General features: G+C 35.1%; 1 protein-coding gene across 6 annotated transcripts; it reads right to left on the reverse strand.

Annotated features, from left to right (window-relative positions):
* Positions 1–585: 585 nt before the first annotated feature.
* TSPAN19 (tetraspanin 19) lies at positions 586–19,178 on the reverse strand. 6 transcript variants are annotated; one of them, XM_040655100.2, is made up of 11 exons: positions 19,153–19,178; positions 18,332–18,495; positions 17,274–17,335; positions 16,031–16,123; positions 15,856–15,928; positions 14,796–14,926; positions 13,389–13,463; positions 11,570–11,680; positions 10,052–10,195; positions 8,770–8,853; positions 594–7,763 (listed from the first exon to the last, which is right to left on the reverse strand). In XM_040655100.2, the coding sequence occupies exons 3-11, from the start codon at positions 17,295–17,297 to the stop codon at positions 7,692–7,694; spliced, it is 807 nt and encodes a 268-aa protein (XP_040511034.1). In that variant the 5' UTR covers positions 17,298–17,335; positions 18,332–18,495; positions 19,153–19,178; the 3' UTR covers positions 594–7,691. The 6 variants fall into 6 exon arrangements, with proteins under 6 accessions (XP_040511048.1, XP_040511042.1, XP_040511043.1 ...); XM_040655095.2 differs by having other exon boundaries at positions 18,332–18,468; positions 19,096–19,178; XM_015283454.4 differs by having other exon boundaries at positions 19,096–19,178.
* Positions 19,179–19,181: the final 3 nt, after the last annotated feature.

Below are 19,181 nucleotides of genomic sequence, written 5' to 3' on the forward strand. Positions count from 1 at the left end.
ATAGTTCAGAAAAATTTTATTTTCAGCATTTTTATAAAATCCTTGCTTTCTCAGGTCAGATACTAATGAAAATGTCTACAGATACTGAAGTATTAAAAAAATTGGTTAAAAAAAAAGTAACATAAACAGAAATGCTATCTACAGTTGTGTCTTTCTAGTCTGGATTTACTATTGATGACATAAGTTTTATATAAATCTGTGGATGAAGTTGTCCAGCCATTGTCTGGTTTTAAGCAGCTTCAAGAAAAGAATGGAACACCTTTCTCACAGATGGAGAACAGAAGCACTGATTGTTGCTAATAGGAGCAGACATAGACTGTTGATGGCTGGGTTTTAAGTAGTTTCACCTGAGTTTTATAAATGAGTCTATTATGATTCTAGCATGTGAATTTTGACTTTTACTCATCAGGAACCAGACTCAAGTAACCTTTCTAGTGACAATGGAGTTATTTATTAGAGTAGCGCCCAGTGACTCCCTACAAAGATCACCAAATAAGCCCTATGTACTTAAAAGGCATAAAAATCAATACAAATTAAATAAGACAAATTAAAAAATAAAGTGTTCTTATTCCACTTCACAGAAGGAGATTTGAAACAGTAAGAGATGAAAATATTTGCATACAATGACTGCATATGTCAGTGGCAGAGAAAAAGAAAGGAATCAAGAATTTCTGAGTCTGAGACTATTCTCCTATGTAGAGCTTCATAACAGATTTAAACAATTTATATCTAAATCAAGATATAAGTAACAATAGTCTCAAGTAATTGTTTTATTTTATCTTAAGGTTATCCTTTCTAATTATGTTTCTAACAAGCTTCATAATATCTTACCTATATACAACACATTCTATCTATTACATGATATATCATGTACAAAATATGATACAAAGCAGTTCTCAGTACATTTATATCATATAAAAAATAAGATACAAAGCAGTTCTCCACACATTCTGACATGTAAGCATATGTTTACCTATTGATATGATGACAGCAAAGAAAATGCATAACTTCAATTCTTTACACACTCCTCTCTTCTCCAGAAAAGATGGGTAAAGCATTGTGATTCAGGCTCTACTCTTGATCACACTATTATTCATTACAAAGAACTTCACAGAACCTGGTGGAGTCTAGCCCATGTGAATTGCCCTTTCTCTTAAACAATTTCTCTCTGACTTTTACAGTTAGACACATTACAATGAAATGTGTGCAGTGCAAAGGAGCCAATTACAACATTATTTGAAAGTTACATTCACTATGAGCTTAAAATAAATTTGAGGTGGAAGAACTGAAAAGACTGAATACATATGCAGAAATGTTTTAGGGGACTACTTTCCTTTTGTGTTTGTACAGCCTTACCAACATCGTAAACACATTCACTCTTAGATTTTTCATTTATAGTTATTACCTTTTCAAAACATAATAAATCTGTGTGGAAAAAAATTACATCCTGGAGGACGTAAGCTGGTGCTTAAATCAAGAATGACTGTGATCGTTAGCAATGACATGACACAGCACTTAGGAAAGAGCATACCAGTGACTGTGCTATTTGCTATTTGTACTGTCTCTCTCTGTTTAGTTTATTTTTTTTAAATATAACTACTTTCTTACATATGGGCCAGATTCTCACATATGACTGGAGGTACTAGAGTTACACTGAGAGTCTGAAAAATATTGGTGTTCACAGGTATTTTTCAGAGATAATGAGGAAGAATCCTTCCTAATAAGGGGAAATATTGGTAGCATTTTGAGATATTTATTTACAGTCATACTCTAACACAACGAGTGATGATCATGGCATGCAGAGCTATAGGGCAGCAGATTTAAGAAGTGCCTAACAGTTCAAAAGTTCAGCTGCATTTCTTATAAAAATGAGACCTGATTGCACAGCCATGCTGTAGTGAGATGTCTGTGTGAGTACGCGTGGCTACAAGGTTGTGTGCAGGGACCGCACATAACATCTTGCCTGAGTGTCTGTCATTCCTTCCCCATATTTTTGCATGTGTTGGATATTCTCTACCAGGTTTGCCAGACAAAGGTTTGAAACATTTGAGTCTTCAGGTTTCTACTGTAGTAAAGAAAATATATGACTAAGAACAGGAGATACAAGGAAAGGATTGTTACATAAACTTACCCTTGATTAGAAATGTAAGTAAAGCATGTTACGGGAAAGAAATGGTCAGAATTCCCTAAGTATGAGAAAAGGTTCACCTGGGGCTCTGCTTACAAGTAGCAAAATGCATGCAAGATTAGGTGTACTTCTTGTTGCCTTTGCTCTCTGTAGTGAATGTGGAGTTATTACTTTACTCCATTCTTTCTTCCATAAATAATGGAAGTCTGTGTGTAAATTATCTAAGGTAGCAAGAGTTTCACAGAAGCCTTAAAAGTGTGTCTAACCCTCTTCAGCATATGAAATGTTCAAAATGAGACAAAAAACCTAAAACCTTCATTAAATAACTAGTAATTGATTAATTCAGTTAATTTATAAATAGGAGCCTGGTGGATGTGATATCAGAACATGAACTAGAGATACTGGATGATGAATACTGGAGATGAAAGTAGTGAAGGGTGTAGCAGCCATGTTCATCCAATATTTCAGCACTGAATCTTGAATCAGACTCAAAAAGCATTGAGAAGTGCTTCATTTACATTCTGCAGCAGTATTTTGTTTCATAGAATCATAGCTATTAAATGAAACAGTGATTTGCCAAACTGCAGCAGACTTTCAAGAACAACAATTAGTATTTTACACAGCACTTCAAAAATATGTATGTTGCTATCTACATTCAAACTGGAATGATGTTCAAGATCATACAGTCAGTAAATTCATGGTGTTTGCAAGTAATATAGTATCTAAAAATCATATGCTGTACTAGACGTTAACACTGCAGGTTGATGTTTTCATCCTGTATTAAATTATGTCTGATAGACAGTAAACCTTCAGCTTCCTCTACACTGGAAAAGAGTGAAATTACAGGCACAGGTATCAAGAAAAAGTTAACCATCTCCATTTGTTTTATACACTGGAGAGATTATGGGTTGTACCACCCAGGCATTTTGGACATTATGGCGTTCTTTATCCTATGTCCAATAAATTGGGGAGAAGTGGGAATTGTTTTATGAACCCTGCTCTTCCCATAGTCTTTGTAAATGTCTGATATTAAAAGTCTGATCCTTCAAAGTCATCATGCCCTTTGCCCTCCTCCTGAGTGGACCTTTAAGTTCATCTACAGTTCCAGATTACTGAGTGCATAGGAGTGGAACTGAATTTAGGTAGAAATATATGTTCGGTATGATAATACTACTATAATTTTTAAAGACAAAGAGGCATGTGTTACAAATGATCTCTCGTGCAGTTATAAGTTTCATTCACTGAACTTGAATGTACAGTTCAGTATGTGCCCTTCTGCATGTTGTAATAATGAGTTGTGTTGTGGCTGCAAAACATACAGAAAATTGAATGTTTAGCAGCTGGGAACCCTTACTAACATAATTTCAAAATAGCTGCAGCTAGACCAGATTCTGAGAGATGCAGTATTACCAGCTCCAGCCAAATCCAGTGCTCAAAAAATATGTGATTTGTTCAATCTTCACAAGCTTTTTTAAAAAATACAGTCTGTGCCTCCCTCCCACACTCAGTCTTTTTTTAAGCCTGTGTATCTTGCTGTAAACTTTTATTTTCTGGCAGGATGAGTAGAAGTGAACCTTTAATTCTCAGAATATAATCTAGAACTTAAAGAAATAAACTACCTCACGTTTCACAAACCATAAGAATAAGCAGTGCTCGAAGACTTTGAAAAGCTTCAATCAAACTAAAGCCAGTATGTAAAATGTGTTTACATAAAGGAAAACACCATAAGCTAACTGTACAGCTATTTTCCAGTAGTTTGAGATTTTGAAACTGTCAGTGCATGTGAAAAATGTTGTTTATTTACAGATAGGAGTATTTTAAATGACCACTTAATGAGCCCCAAACTCCAGCAATTCATAGGATATTTTTTTTCCTGTGTTGAAATGCTTTACTCAGTTGATCAGAAATAAAACACTGATCCTTTGTCTTTAAAAAGAAAGATATAAGACAATAAGAATAGTTTATATTGGGGGGGGGAAGGGGGAAACAAAAACATGAACATAAATTGTTTCCAAAGAAAATCCATGCTGGTAATCTAGCCAGGATTTTTTTTTTTTTTTTTTTTTTTTACGAATTATTAAATATACAGATCATTGTGATGACCTTACTGTCATCAGAGATAAATTCCATAAGTTCAGTGATCAAAGCATGATGCAGGACTGTCTTTACGTACATTTGGCAGGTAAATGAGGCTTAAGAGCGTTCTTTAAAAAAGATATGTTCAAAGAGTTAGAGACTGCCTCACTACAAAAACACAGATCTTGACACCTTCTTAAAGTTACATTTTCAAGCTCGGTGTTCCTTTTTTATTTGTTTGCTAATGGATAATAGTGCCCTAACAGCTAGTATTCAATGATAAAGTAGTTTTCAAGCTTTCCATCTCAGCCAAATTTTTGATCTATCATGCTCTTTTGAGCTTATATCTTCAAAGCCTTCTAAGCCATACCCTAAGTTATCACATCTGTTCTAGACCAAATTGGTATTTAAAATATCTGGACATGTTCTCCATAACTTTTGTACTGGAGTAGCATTATCTGCAGGGCTACAGAAGATCCCAATTCAGTACACAGACACGACATTCACTGAAGAACTGACATTGGCTTAAATTAGCTTTGGATAAGTACCAATCAGAAATTAGAGTTGTCCTTTGAGAACTGCATATTCTGTTCCCTTGGGAGCTGAGCAATAAGTGGAAACAAGATCACTATAATTTTTATTTCTTTCACAATAGGAACACAAATCAACCAGTTGGCATTCACACCACGGTTTTCTAGGACTGTCTAGCCACGTAGACACATCATTCGTGCCTCCTTACCTTGTCCAGAAATATTTTGGGAGCCTGACTTCAATTACCACATGCTTTCAAAGCACCTACTTCAGTGGTACCGGGCATCTAGCTTGTAACTCTGCCTCTATAAGAATTCAAGTTTAAACCAAGCAATAGAGTCACCGAAAGTCTCCATAAGACCCCCAGAGAATCCCCCCAAAATTAGTCACTTTTTGTCTATGACTAACACTATGACTAAATTTGGTACAATACTGGCAGTGATTCCAGCCCCATATATTGTATAGTGTTCCAACAACTGGAGCATCCATTATACAGGTTGGAAAAAACAAGTTTTCAGTTTTGTTCTCTTCCAGAAGCTGAGCCCACAGATCTCAAGACAGCACCCTAGTCCTGAGGTCACAAGGTGCTGTGAGTGAAAGCAGTCAGTGTGCCGGACCAGCCACTGAAGCTGAAACATTGTTCATCCAGGCACATAATGCGGTGGGGTGAATGCAGATAAAGTAAGAGGGAGATTCATTTTTGCATAGAAGTTAGAGAACTTTACGTAAAAACTAAAATTTGAAGCCCTGAAGCGTATATGTATTTCATTCTTGACTAGCATTGGCCAATAACTACATAAACAATACTGAACTAGTAATGATATAAACAGGCTGTTCTTTTTTTCACTTTTTTTTTTTTTTAACTTAGTTTTATTTTTAAACCTGACAGGGCTCTTTGAATTAGTTTCCAACAAAGCTGAATGTGTACAAGTGCCAATGCTTAGGCAGAACACGAAGACGAGAACAGTCTCTTTAGCAGCAGGGTGCTTTTAAGCGACATGAAAGACTGTAACCACAGCCTGCATTTCCTTTCTTTACTCACTCGTATTTGGAATTTATGCAGTTATTATTTCCCTCTGCACTCTCACATCATACATCCCTTTAGGGACATCTCCTAGTTTTGTCCATACATCTTCTAAATTAGCTAAACTGCAATCACTCATTACTTTTCTGAGCTTTAATACAGTGACAGCTACAGTGAATTTCTTGCTGTGGCACAGACCACTGAAGCCCACTGTCTCTGAACACCCTTTTCTCTGAAAGTATAGTGTTATGTGGCTCAATATGTTCTGAAGTGTGGCATACATATAAGGCTTGTACATCATAACTTTCTATGAATCTTGTGTTTATTTTTGTACGTCTTATATAATACTTTAGCTCTCTGTGTCCTCTAGTGTCTACCAGCAGCACTGCACAAACTAGCAGATTAAACACATCTCCATTTTCTTATCTCAAAAATGAAGTTAAAAAACCCTTTTTATACAGTAGATTTTATCCTCTGTTCTTTCCAAGACTTCTTAGTAAATTCTGTACTAATAATGATGTTTCTATAATTACTCCTGTTATCACCAGCAGCATGTATGGCAGTATGGCCAGTCTTCTATATTACTTTCATACATAAGTATATTATCTATTTACCCATATGCTTGATTCAGCAACATTTTATGGTGAATGTTCATAAGAGGTCTTGATGAGTTCTTTACTATGAATGTGGTAAGGTGCTGGAACAGGCTGCCCAGAGGGGCTGCAGATGCCCCATCCCTGGAGGTGTTCAAGGCCAGGTTGGATGGGACCCTGGGAAGCCTGGTATAGTATTAAATGGGGAGGTTGGTGGCCCTGCCTGTGGCAGGGGGCTTGGAGATTCATCCTCCTTGAGGTCCCTTCCAACCCGGGCCATTCTGTGATATGTATTGTTTAAGAAACACACACTGAAGCACATTCTCCTCTCACTTGGGCATGCCAAGTTGTCACTGAGGACAATAGGAGCTGCTTCTATTCATGCTTCAATAATATTTGCATTAGGACAACAGTTACAGAATTTGGATTGTAGCTTATGGTGGAAAGACAATATGAGATCACATAATTAACAACTATTCTGTAACAAAGGTACATCAGAAACAATTTTAGATTTCATAGCTGACACTGTTTTCTGAATTCTTGACTATATAATATTGAAATGGAATCAATTAATTAAGTCTAAATCATTTCAAGTTGTAGAAACTATAAACAAGTGAAACCAGGCTTACACTCAAACCAGAAAAATACAAGTATATGAAATCCTTCTAGAGGATGTCATAATAAAATACTTATCTAGAAAAGGCAGGATGAATATACTCTATGGGAGTACCTTATGTTCCACATATTCATCCAGTCTTTGCTTGGCTGCATTTACCCAGATAATCCTGTTCTTTGCATCTTTTTAAAAGGAGAGGTTGGGAGGAGGTTTGCACAAGTAAATTTTTTAAGTGTAATCAACCAGTGAAGTAAGAATAGGTGTTTACTTGATTGGAATATAATTTACTGCACTAGTGAAGGAACATCCCAAGTTAACTGAATACGAGTACTTGTATATCTGCAGAAGTCACTACACACTTGCTAAAGTATTCTTTATTTCTGAAAATGTAGTTCTTGGAGGGAAGGCTGCATCTCCCTGCCAACTTGATTGATATCTTGGGAAGAATGCACAGAGCTTTACTAATCAAAATTTTACAGTTAAAGATTAGAGGGCATACTAACACAGGTGAAGTTTTATTAACCATATATAGTAAAAGGTATAGTACTTAACACTTTAAAACAGTTTTGTAGCATATCTGTAAGTATGATCAAAAATCGAACACATTAAAGCCCAAATGCTAATATACTGGTGATTAAAACACATACAGTGCAACGTGAACTTTTGATTACTGTCACAGGAATGGAACAGATCTTGCACAACAGCAACACCCAGAGGAATTCATCATTCATTTGGCCAAATACTATTCCTTCTGATGTTAATAAGTAGCTTCATGGTTAATGTGATCACAAATACCTGAGAAAGGACAAGCAAAAAACAACACAGAAAACATTGACACTTGCTCATAATTGAGTCAATCTGATTGCTGATATATGAATGACAGTGCAGAAGGGTATTAAGGGAGAATGAGTGGGAAATCTTCCCGAAGACACAGGCTGCTCAGGCTTAGACTCACTACATGACCTCGAGCAAGTCACTTAGGTCCATACTGCAGAAGAATCTTGAAACCTATTTCAAGTGACAGTAACTTAGTTAAGAGCTTCAATGCCCTGTGAATCTTGGTGGTGTCCTTTTGAATGGGTGTAACAGTTCTTTCCTACCTGACAGGAAAGTGCTGCAAGCTATACTACATTGAAGATCATGACATACTCATATCCTATGCTAATGAGAGTTATGTAGTCCATAGAGTGTTTTTACTACCTACTTTTGAGGGATGGTATTACATATAGAAGAGACAAATTAGGTATAATTTTAGTTCTTTTGGTAAAAATAAACTAAACCCATGTTCAGCTTCATGATTTAGATACTACCAAAACTTCCTTCCACCTACTTGATAGTATCAAGCCTTCAGGGTGTCAGTGAAATGAACGAATTTTTGTTGTCATTATTCTCTTTTATCCAATAAAGTTTTCTCATATGTACATGAGGAAAGGGTTTTTATGATTATGTGTTGTTTGTTTTAGCACATTCATAGACTAGGTTCTGTGCAAATACAGAACAAAGGAGGCCTTTTGCTCCACAGAATTTACATTTTCGTAATGGTTTCCTGACCTTGTAAAGCAGTTAATTTTCACAAATCAGGTCAAATATTTCCTTCAACAAACCTTGGACACCAACATCTGTGATGATGCTTGACTATATGGTGGGCAGTTAATAAACAGGGCTAGATTTTTTCTCTGATGAAAATTAATGGAAAGCTTTATAAAATTTCTGAGAGCATGCCGAAGTGAAATGGCACTGATTTTTACCCCCAGCAGAATGTCAAAATTTCTGTAATTTTTGTACTTAGAAGTGATCTTACCTGTGTAATTAGCAGGCTGATACTAATTCCATTTAAGATCAAAACATTATTTTCAAACCACGTATCTAAATATTCTTCACAACCCTAAAAAAGTATAGATGAATATATTTCAAGAAAAATCATTTTGACGATTCAATTGACATTGCGTATTTATAACATGCTGTTAGAATATATGGAATACAACTTTCTGCATTTTAAGATGGGATATTTACTCACCAGAAATGAAATAGTGATGTGTACTGCACATGATCTAAACCAAGATTGTAAATCTGATATTTTTGTACGGAAATGTACCAGAGTCTGTAACATAATCAAAACGATACTGCCTTTTGTATAATGAGAGATCACTTTACCAGTAAAGGAAAGAATATTTTCAAGTTTTCAGTGATTCTCACATGTTATGCATCCTGATGTTTATTTTTCAGATTACAATCTATGCTTATTGTATTGCTGATTTTAAGAATTTTATAATTATTATAAAGCTTAAAATAGCTATAAATATAATAAAACATATAATTTCTATACTTTGAAGTGATCATTTAATGACAAGGAACAGATTAAAATTCCAAACTAAAAAAAGGAAGAGAATACCAGATGTCATTTGACAACATCTTTGCTATTTACAGTCTTGAATTGCCTACTGAATTATTATTTGCTTTAGGCAGTCCTCTTAATACTGGATAGTTTTCAGAAGAAAATATTATGTAACTTTTTGCTTCAGATATCTTTTATCAGGTGACAAGTTGGTCCCTTTGTATTAAGATGTATTAAGATATGGAGATGTTAACATGAACTACCCTTGAGCAAATCATCTTACATTCCAATTCCTTGCTCTTATTCTATGCTGAAGATGCTTTGGAAATTAATAACTTAAACAGGTGAAATAATTGCTGTCATTCTATAAACAAGAAATAGTAATTACAAGCAGAAGAGGTACTATATACTTTTCATATACTGACACTTCCCATTATCATTACTGATTTGCACAGCATAGGTTATTGAATGCCAAGATGTTTACTACATCATAAATCATTATTAAATATCCCTGTGATGTTGATTCTCTGATATTTGCACTCCTGTTTCCAAGTATTTGTCTACAAGACTGACACCTAAAGAGTAAAAAACAAGGCTTCAGGGCGACAAGTGACAAACTAATGATTATTATTAATATTTTCATATTTGCAAGGCAAGTCTTGATGGAAAACATGCTTTGAATATCTTCTCCAAAGTCCACTTAGTAGCAAAATTTATATTTTGCAAGGTATTTTTTTTAATTTCTTACCATACTGTATGTTGAATTCCTTGGGATATCACAAAACCATTTCTTCAGATTAGATTTTGTGCATGAACATGGGATCTGAGCACGGTTTTCCATGTTTTTATTCTTTTCCCACTGTGTGAAGTTATATCTTCCACAGCATTCCATCTAAAATAAAAGTGCTATAACTTGTAACTCCAATACTTAAAAAGTCTGTATTGCAGAGGAATTTTACGTCATCCAATGTCAGTGATTTGATTTAGACAATTAAATTAGACAGTTTCCCTCTATATTCATAAAAGAAGAGTTTCTGCAGAGGATAGTTCAACCTTGTGTACCTATAATTTAGAAGGACATGCAATGAATATTTGGAGGCTTAAAAGGGACTTGCTTTTTATAGGTTTGGAAGGAACATTCTTTTAAGTTTGAAATAATTCTAGAATAAAAGCAAATAGAAAAAATATTGTGAATATTAAAATTTAACTATTATCATTAACCTTTACAAACACTGCAATTTATGATGCTAATGACTAATTCAGTACAGAAATTGTGTGTAAGCAGTTAGTTAGGATGTGCTCAACATGAATTTAAACAAAGGAAAATATTATGCTTTTCCCTAATGAATGCAGTAAATGCAGACACATTTTATAAAACATTAAAAAAATACACAAACACTGCTTTCCTCCAACCTAGGAACTTAAAAAAAAGAGATTTTGAAAAGGTTTTTTTCCTTTGCCAATTCTAGAGTCATATCTGCAAAACTTCTTTTTCTTAACAAGAGTTCTTTAATCTTTAGAATATCTCCCTGTTTCAACCTGTGTTTTCATGGAATTGATCTTGCCATTTAAGAAATTCCAGAAATTTTTCATTCTGAATTATGATAAAATTTCAAAAATGTCTGTGCTTTCACTGTTGATTTTGTTTGTTTGTTGAGGAATTGTCATATTTTGTCTTAGAGATTGTTAAACAAAAATATCTAATTTTAGCATTTTCAAAAGTTAGTCCAGAATATGTTGCTCATGGCTCAGTAAGAAACTTTGGTAATAACTTCCAAAATAATTGATCTCATATAAATCTTTAAATGACGTCTCTAAAAAGGAAACAGATTATATATTTGCAGAGCACAAAAATGATTAACAATTAAATTGAAACTTTAAGCATTATTTCTGAGAAAGGCTTGCTGCAGTATTTATTCACTTCAGAGTAGGAGCTCTGATTTGACCTGATATCCTTGCTACTTGCCAATTGTTCATGTTAGCACTCAGACATATGCAGACCAAGTGTCTTATGATATCACACACTGTTGAATACATTAGGGAACTCATATTTTCTTCAGCTGCAGTAACAGGAACAGCATCCATTCCGAAATACATCAACAAGTGTGCCAAATAGCTAATCTCAACCATGCCCCTGTAAATTAAGGAATCTGCACACACACACACACACCTGCACCCCAGTAGATATTAGTAGCAGAACCTGAAAAGGTAATCATTTATTAAAGGAGTTGTTTTGTTCTTAAGTTCTGATTTGTGTTTCCCTTACATTCTGCTGCACAGAATTCAGAATATTCCACACAGGTTCCTTTTCAGCCAGACTTTTATTCCCATATTCAGAAATAACTTCATCAATTCTGTTGTTCCACTGATGGTAGACCTGTCAATAAATGTTTATAGCATTTGGTACATGCATACATAGATAATAGTGGGAATGTATTATATAATCCTTGACCTTTTATTGATATTCAGATTTTGACAAGGGTCACTTGCAAGCAATCAGTTGGCTAAATAAGATCTAAGCCATGTCATGGCTATTGGACTCATAGTAAAGCTGAAAGCAGGAGACCAAAGCACAGATGTAGCATAGGCAGGCAGAAGTTCTAATCCTACCTGTTATTTCTGTAAGCACAGCACCTTACAATAATAATAATAAACAAACAAACAAAAAACAACAAATGTGATGCAAACATGCATAAACACCACACTCTTTGGCTAGGATATGTATTGCTTTGGGCTAGAATTGTTAGCAGTTCATGTTGAACCTAGATCAGGGATCTTTGCACAACTTGTTAAAATACACCTTCAACAGCAATTGAAGCAAACAAGCTGATCACAGGCTATAGCAGGGAATGCATGCGTATGAGAACTCCTAGCCCACTGAAAGTTTTGATTAAAAAACAAAGCAAAAGAAAACAACAAAAACAAGCCGCCTTCAACTTAATTCAGTTGCTACTGCTGTTCGAATAATGAAGTTCAAAAGCTTGCAGTGAATGATGAATTACTATAATTTACTATACTTCTGCTGTACTTTAATTAAGGTTGAGATCAAGTGAAATTACAAGTGAAATTTAACTGCCGTCTTTCAACCAATTTTTTCAGAACAAATAATCAACGCCAGAATGCATCATTCAGTTCAAATCTTGCAATATATAAAACCACAGTATAAAACAGGGAGTACTCTATCATTATAAATTAACATTTATTGAATAAATCTTGATGATACAAATTGACTTTGATGGAGTAAAACTAATTTCTTTGTGATGTGCTGAACAGCCGCAGGTTTTGAAGAACCTTATAATGTTTATGAGACAAGTGTCATGGGAGTTTTCTCAAACAACAGATTTTGGAATTGCAGAATAAGGAAGAAGCAGGAACTGTATGAATTTGGTACAGACTGCCTTCCACACAGTAATTCGAGGGGTGCTCAAGCTACTGGAATTGCTATTTGTAGAAAAATGAATGACTAAATAAAGTCTTAAGGCAATACAGTTACTAGCAATAACAATCATGTTTGTGTTTATTGTTATCTCTTTTTTTTTTTTTTTTAAAGCAAGGATATTCCATGCAATTGATCTCTACTTGGATCTAAAATACAGGCTCAAATAATAAAACTGGTAATTCATTAGTATACATTAAATGCCATGATACAAATGACTTCTACTATCAATGGCACAGTAGATTGCTATTATTACCCACAAGCAAAGACTGTCATCTAATGTTTTCTTCTATGTCTGCTGAAGTGCAGGAAAAGGGGACTTTTCAGGTCATCTTTCAAAACAATAAAAAGAATAATAAAAATTAGCTGTCCCTGTGTCACTGTTGATTCTACACGCCTGAACAGGAAGGCTATGTTTTGCTGAAATTCAGAAGGAGATAAATTGGAAATTTCTCTTAACAATCATTTAATCATGCTGAAGTCTTCAAATTCAAATCCTCTGTTGTGCCTGGTCAATATATAGAATACTGAAGTCCAAACAAATAGTGATACATTTGCAGTGAGAAGTATTAGATTTTTTTTTTTTAATTAACTGCAAGAAAGTATTTTGTGATTACCAGCAGTCCCATGTAATAATTTATTTACTTACCACTTCTTTCTTCAGAAATATCAGTGCTGATATGGCAATCTGGGTGAAAAACACCAGGACTTGAAAACACACATACTGAAAAAAAAAATTACAGATTATTTATAAACATAATATTGAATAAGCAAGTGTCTTAGTTTCAGCTTAGCTTTCTTCAGTATTTGATATGATGCTGTGTTTTTGTTCTAGTAGAAATGCAGTGTTGATAAAACATTTGTATGTGTTTATAGTTGATGTTTACAGTTGATGCTAAGCAGTGTTGTACAGAGGCAAGGCTATTCTCCGTGAAAGGACCACGGAGCTGGGTGGGAACAGAATTAGGGCAGCTGACTTGAACTAGCCAAAGGGATATCCACATGACATCATGCAGGAGTTTTAAAGGGAGTGGGAGTTCATCTCACTCTCTTATGGTCCTCGGGGGCTAGCAGGAGCATTCATTAGGGAGCGGTGAGCAATTGCTTGTGTAACACTTGTTATATACATTTATATATACATATATATATATGTCATAATTATTATCCTTTCCTTCTCTCTACCGTAATAAATAGTTTTACCTAGTTTTATTTTTTTATTCTCTCCCCCATCCCATTGGGAAGGGGGAAGTGAGCAAACAACTGTTTGGTGTTTAGTCACCTGCTGGGTTAAACCATAACACCAAGCAATACAATAAATTATTCCTGAAGCTCCTATATGACCCTTCATGACTATAATTTATATTTTTTGTAATAAGAAATATTCTTTTCCTGGAGGCCCTAAGAAAATAATATCATAGTCACTTTAAACATTAGACAGCATTTGTGACTAAGAATCAGGCTTCAAGCAAAGCACAACTCATTGTTCAAGGCTAATGAGAAAGCCACAACCTTCAGGGAAGTGTAAAATAAAAGCTGACCACAAGCAGCTGTGCTCCATTGAAGAAAACTTGTTTCATTATTTCCTCTTTCAGTTCTTACTGTGAGACCTGGAAGTCTCACACCTAGGTAAGAACTCCTTTGACTAGATGATGCAGAAAGAAAAAAACACAGATAGTTCATGAATTTTGTTCATTTACACTGAGACAAATTTTTCATCCACATTGCCTAATTTTCATACAACTTCATGAAAGCTAGAAATGAGACATTTCTTTATCATCATCTAATAAGCTGTCAAGCAAACGCTAAATAAGTAGAGTAACAGCTAGAAAGAAGTAGAAAGAAGATTCCTGGACTCCTCACATCTCTCTGCCTATTGATACATTTCTATGGAAGTCTTCAGTTTTGTTCAGATTTCATTAGAGCTAGGACTTTATCTAACAAGATCTTTCTATTAGCCTGCTATTTAAATACAACATCAAGTTCTATTTAAGATCACTCTGGTTTCACCCAAATTTTCAAGTAGTTTGATAAAAGTTGGAGTCTGATTTACACTTACTGTAACTAGTAGACATCTGATTTCCTTAACAGTTCCAAGGAATCCCACAACTGATGTAAAAATAATAAGAGATCCAACTCCAAGTAACATAAAAGAAACACGGGCCACCAGTTGGTTCTCGCCTGAAGAAACTGTAATACAGTGTGTTACTTCTTTTTATTCCACTTCCAGTTATAAAACTTAATCAAGGGAAAAAAGAATATCAAAAACAAATCAAACCACTAAACCCTTCCAATGCCATTATTAAGAGGATGAAAATAGTAGAAAGATAAAAGGACATTCTTACTGCAATCCGTCATGGAAGCCAAAAGATGTATTTCACAAATTCAGATGATGGCAACATATGAGACATGAGCAGAACATACTCAGCTAAACAATGTGAACAATTGTTTGTTCACCAAAACTTAGTAATGCATGTGCAAATCCTGTGTGGACATGAATAGACTTCTTCCAAATGCAAATTCAGTGCTGTTCTCCCTCTTTATGACTAGCAACAGTCCTCTTTCGCTTTTAATTATTTTTGCATAGACAGAATCTAGCAGGGGGTTGTCATTATTTCCATCTCAAATGCTCTATCTCAGAAGTTCCTTACTGGATGTGTGAACTGGTGCTCCTCAGCAGAGCTGAGAAAAACTATTCCTTATGAGCATAGGGGTTGTCATGTGACTCAAACAAAGCACAAGTTCCAACTGGTGTTTATTCTGCTCAAATACCCACTTAAATGATCTATAATCTTGCCAAATGTGGGCCAAATATGTTCTGATAAATTATATTTTAAAATATCAATAGATCTGGTTTATATTTCAATAATTCTTCTACAGGCCATACGCCATGTTAAATAAATACACTGTACAAATTGTAATCATAAATAAATTTTACATGTACTGATATATGCTGTATTTTATGCTCTTTTGAAAATCGTATTGATGGAAAACATACCCCCCAAAAAATAACCTATGCATTTCAATTCAACACTGCCACCTTGTGAAAAAGTAGCTGCTTTTGCTCATTTACCTTACAAACATTTGAATTAAACAAGTGAAAATCTATATATACTCACATAACACACCAAATAAATTGTTTCTGTCAAATAAAAGCCACAAACCAAATGTCAAAACCATAACACCCAGTGCCTGGAAAAGAGAACAAGGATTATCGTTTTCACTTAGACTAGTTTTAATAATTAATTTTAAGTTGATAAATAGGAAAGAAAGAAAACTTTTTTTTTTTTTTACCAAGAAAATTCCATTGAAGACAGTTAAGGTTATTCTCCATGTTACTAATTTATCTCTTATTTTCATTCTTCTGTTCTCTGTTTTGAATTGCAGCTGAAAATATAATATTATATTCAGTCAATATGAAACAAATATAACTAAGCCTATCAATATTTAGGTGATTTATTTCTTTCAGATCAAATTTAGACAGTCACCTGATGTTGAACAAAAGCCGGAAGCAACAGCAGATGCATGAACAAGGTGGCTGGTTTCAATTGCCACTAACATTATATTTTACACATTCATATATATACACACACATATAAATATATGTATGTATATATATGTATATATATGTGTGTGTATGTATACTTTAACATTTTTTTCTCTTAACTGCTGAAGACATTTGGAGGCAGCATGTATGTAGGAATACTTAGATTGCAGAGATGGCAAGAATTACATAGTCTGTCATACCTTTGTCCCTAATCTGCTAAAAACATTTTGTTTACAAATTGTTAATGACGCTAGCTGAAATGGAGGAGAATCATAGCAAAAATACAAGCTCCCTCCATGTACGCAACTTAATTCAAGTGTTTTTTGTTGTTGTTGTTGTTGGGTTTTTTTTGAAACAGTAAATAAAGATTAGTGATTTCAGTGAGATCCAGCACGCATCTCTAACAAAACCGTGAGAGCTGTCAAATGGTGCTAACAACTCTCATGTCCTGAATCCACAGTATGCTTTTCACTTTTGAAGTTAATCTCCCAGTCATTCCCACTTAGTACTTGTCTTTGTGAGGCTTTCTGTTGTTGTAGAATTTAATAGGATGCGAAGAGCTTAAGTCATTTCAAAGTAAACTAAACCAAGAGATGCACTCTGTCAATAATAGTATATGGGCTCTCAGTCGAAGGACAAGCCTAGATGCTAACCACAGCAACTACCCTTGAACAGATGCGGTGTGCATTAGGACCCGAGAACCAACTGCATCACTCTACCAATTAGATTAGTATGCTATAGCACTTGCAAACAGACAAGAACTTAATTAAGTGACATAAGCATTGATGTTTTGAGCATGCTTTAACATATTTCAGCAGGTAAGTAACATATTTCAGCAGGAAAGTGTCTTAAAACTATAAAGTATCTGATGTGGGGCTTTGTTTTTATGTATCAGCATTACTATTATCATTATTAGGTACCCTATGGGTCTATCAAGATTCTTCCATTGAGTGAAACTCATATGTTTGCCCCCCACTCGTTCCCTTTCACCTGTCTTGTATCTTCTGTAAACATACTCCAGCATTCCGGTCTGCCTGGATTGGTGATATAAGCTGAAGAGAGGCCAAGAGCAGGGTTAGAAGATGGTGGCTTCTGCAAGAGCAGCCTATTGCCATTGTCCCATATCTTTCCCTTGTAAGGCAGACAAGCACACAAACATGTACAAACTCATGCACATAGCCAGCATGTGCATACTATTCAGAAAGTATTTTTAAATCCGAAGGAGTGTATTTAAAAGCAATTGTATGTTGTTCTCATCTTTTGTCAGAATTACTACAGATTAATTACATCCTCCACCATTCGTAAAATAGAAGAAAATGGTAAAGATGAAGCATTTATGATCAAAACCTATCTTGCATTAATAAGAACTTATTTTACATACAAAATGCATGTTACGTATGTATCAAATTTACTGATGAAAAGATTCAGCTAACACCAGTTTTTTATTTCTTGATAATATTCTTGTTATCTCAATTATAAAAATTTAATTGCTGAATTACAGAATGAAGAAAGCTACACCCTGCTCAAACTAGCTCTAAAATGGACTTGGGTCTATAATGCATCATGTAAACTTAAAAACTCTTGTCAGATAAATTAGATAAATGTTTTTGCACTTTCCCTGGAGAAGATCCTCTGCTTTTAAGAGCAATTAAATTTCATCAGAATTTTCAAAGCTGGAATGTACTAAAACATTGATTTTGTGCATTGTTTTCATTTAAAAGAAAAAAAAAAGCCTTAAATGGTTGCAAGTTTCACTTAAACTCTGGCATCCAAAATGTTTCTGTTGTAATCATAGAATGGTTTAAGTTGGAAGGGACCCTTAAGATCATCTAGTTCTAACCCCCCTGATATAGGCAGGGACACCTCCCTCTAGACCAGGTTGCTCTAATAATTATATAGTTGAAATACTATATTTTGAAGCATTTTAACAGTGATTCAATTTCTCTTTAATCACTTATCTGGAAAATATTGCTTCTACAAAACGATATTCATTTTTCATTTAATGGCTACAAAAGAATAATTAGCAGCTCCAAATACTTCTGCCTTACCTGAGAGAATACAAGCTTATAACGATATGTTTCTTCCTTGTGTGCATCTTAACGACACGTTTACACTTCTGTTGACCACTCCTTACTTCTTGGTTACAGAAGGCATGTGGACAGACACTTCTTTTTTACTGGCAAAGCTGTTTGCCAAACGCAGGACACAGTGTCTTGTGATTTTATCACCATGACGACAGTTTATTTCACATTAAAATAAAAAAATAAAAAAATGAGCACCAAGCCCGCATTCAGCTCAGTGCTTGAACATGTTTTCTTAACGCAACCATACTGAGATGTTTACTGGTTCCGTGATCCCGTGAAAAGTTAGATTCTGGATTTCAAATGGACACATGTTCATAGTATTAAGATTTGAGTATCTTAGTGATTGGTAACATCTCCAAGAAAACGCTTAGCAGCTGCCCTTGAGTCCAGTATCTCAGGTTTAACCAGCAGTCTATTTTAAAGATTCTGGGAGACAAAACAAAACAACAGCAACAACAAGAGCAACCCTTCTGCGCTCCTGTGAATGGCAGACCCTCCCCAGTACCCACAAAGAGACTCATTTTGCATGTAAACCCTGCCTGTCTCCGCCTGCCTGCCTGCTCTCCCTGTCCTGCTATAAGTATCCCTGCAGTCGGGCCTTCGGGGATAAAAGTGCTGCCGGTAAACCGTCTGCACCCTCCCTGCCCCCCTAATTACTTCCGCTTGACTGAATGACGCGAACTCCTTCCATATGCTAGGACAGGCCATTTTCCAGCCCTTCTCATTACCCTTCCAATGGGCACCACCCCCCAGCCCCGGGAGCGAATCGTCAACTCCTGGCGCACCCTCCTGCCCGCCGCCTGAGCGTCCCGTT

This window comes from Gallus gallus, chromosome 1 (genome assembly GCF_016699485.2).
Source record: "Gallus gallus isolate bGalGal1 chromosome 1, bGalGal1.mat.broiler.GRCg7b, whole genome shotgun sequence".
In the NCBI taxonomy this organism is placed as follows: Eukaryota; Metazoa; Chordata; class Aves; order Galliformes; family Phasianidae; genus Gallus; species Gallus gallus.

Coding starts and splice junctions, on each gene's coding strand:
- TSPAN19 (XM_040655100.2), bottom strand. CDS start 17,297: ATGTTTACAGAAGATACAAGACAG. Junction 10,196..11,569: donor TGAATTCTGTGCAGCAGAAT/GTAAGGGAAACA, acceptor CTTTTATTTTAG/ATGGAATGCTGTGGAAGATA. Junction 7,764..8,769: donor TCAGCCTGCTAATTACACAG/GTAAGATCACTT, acceptor GTCCTTTCTCAG/GTATTTGTGATCACATTAAC.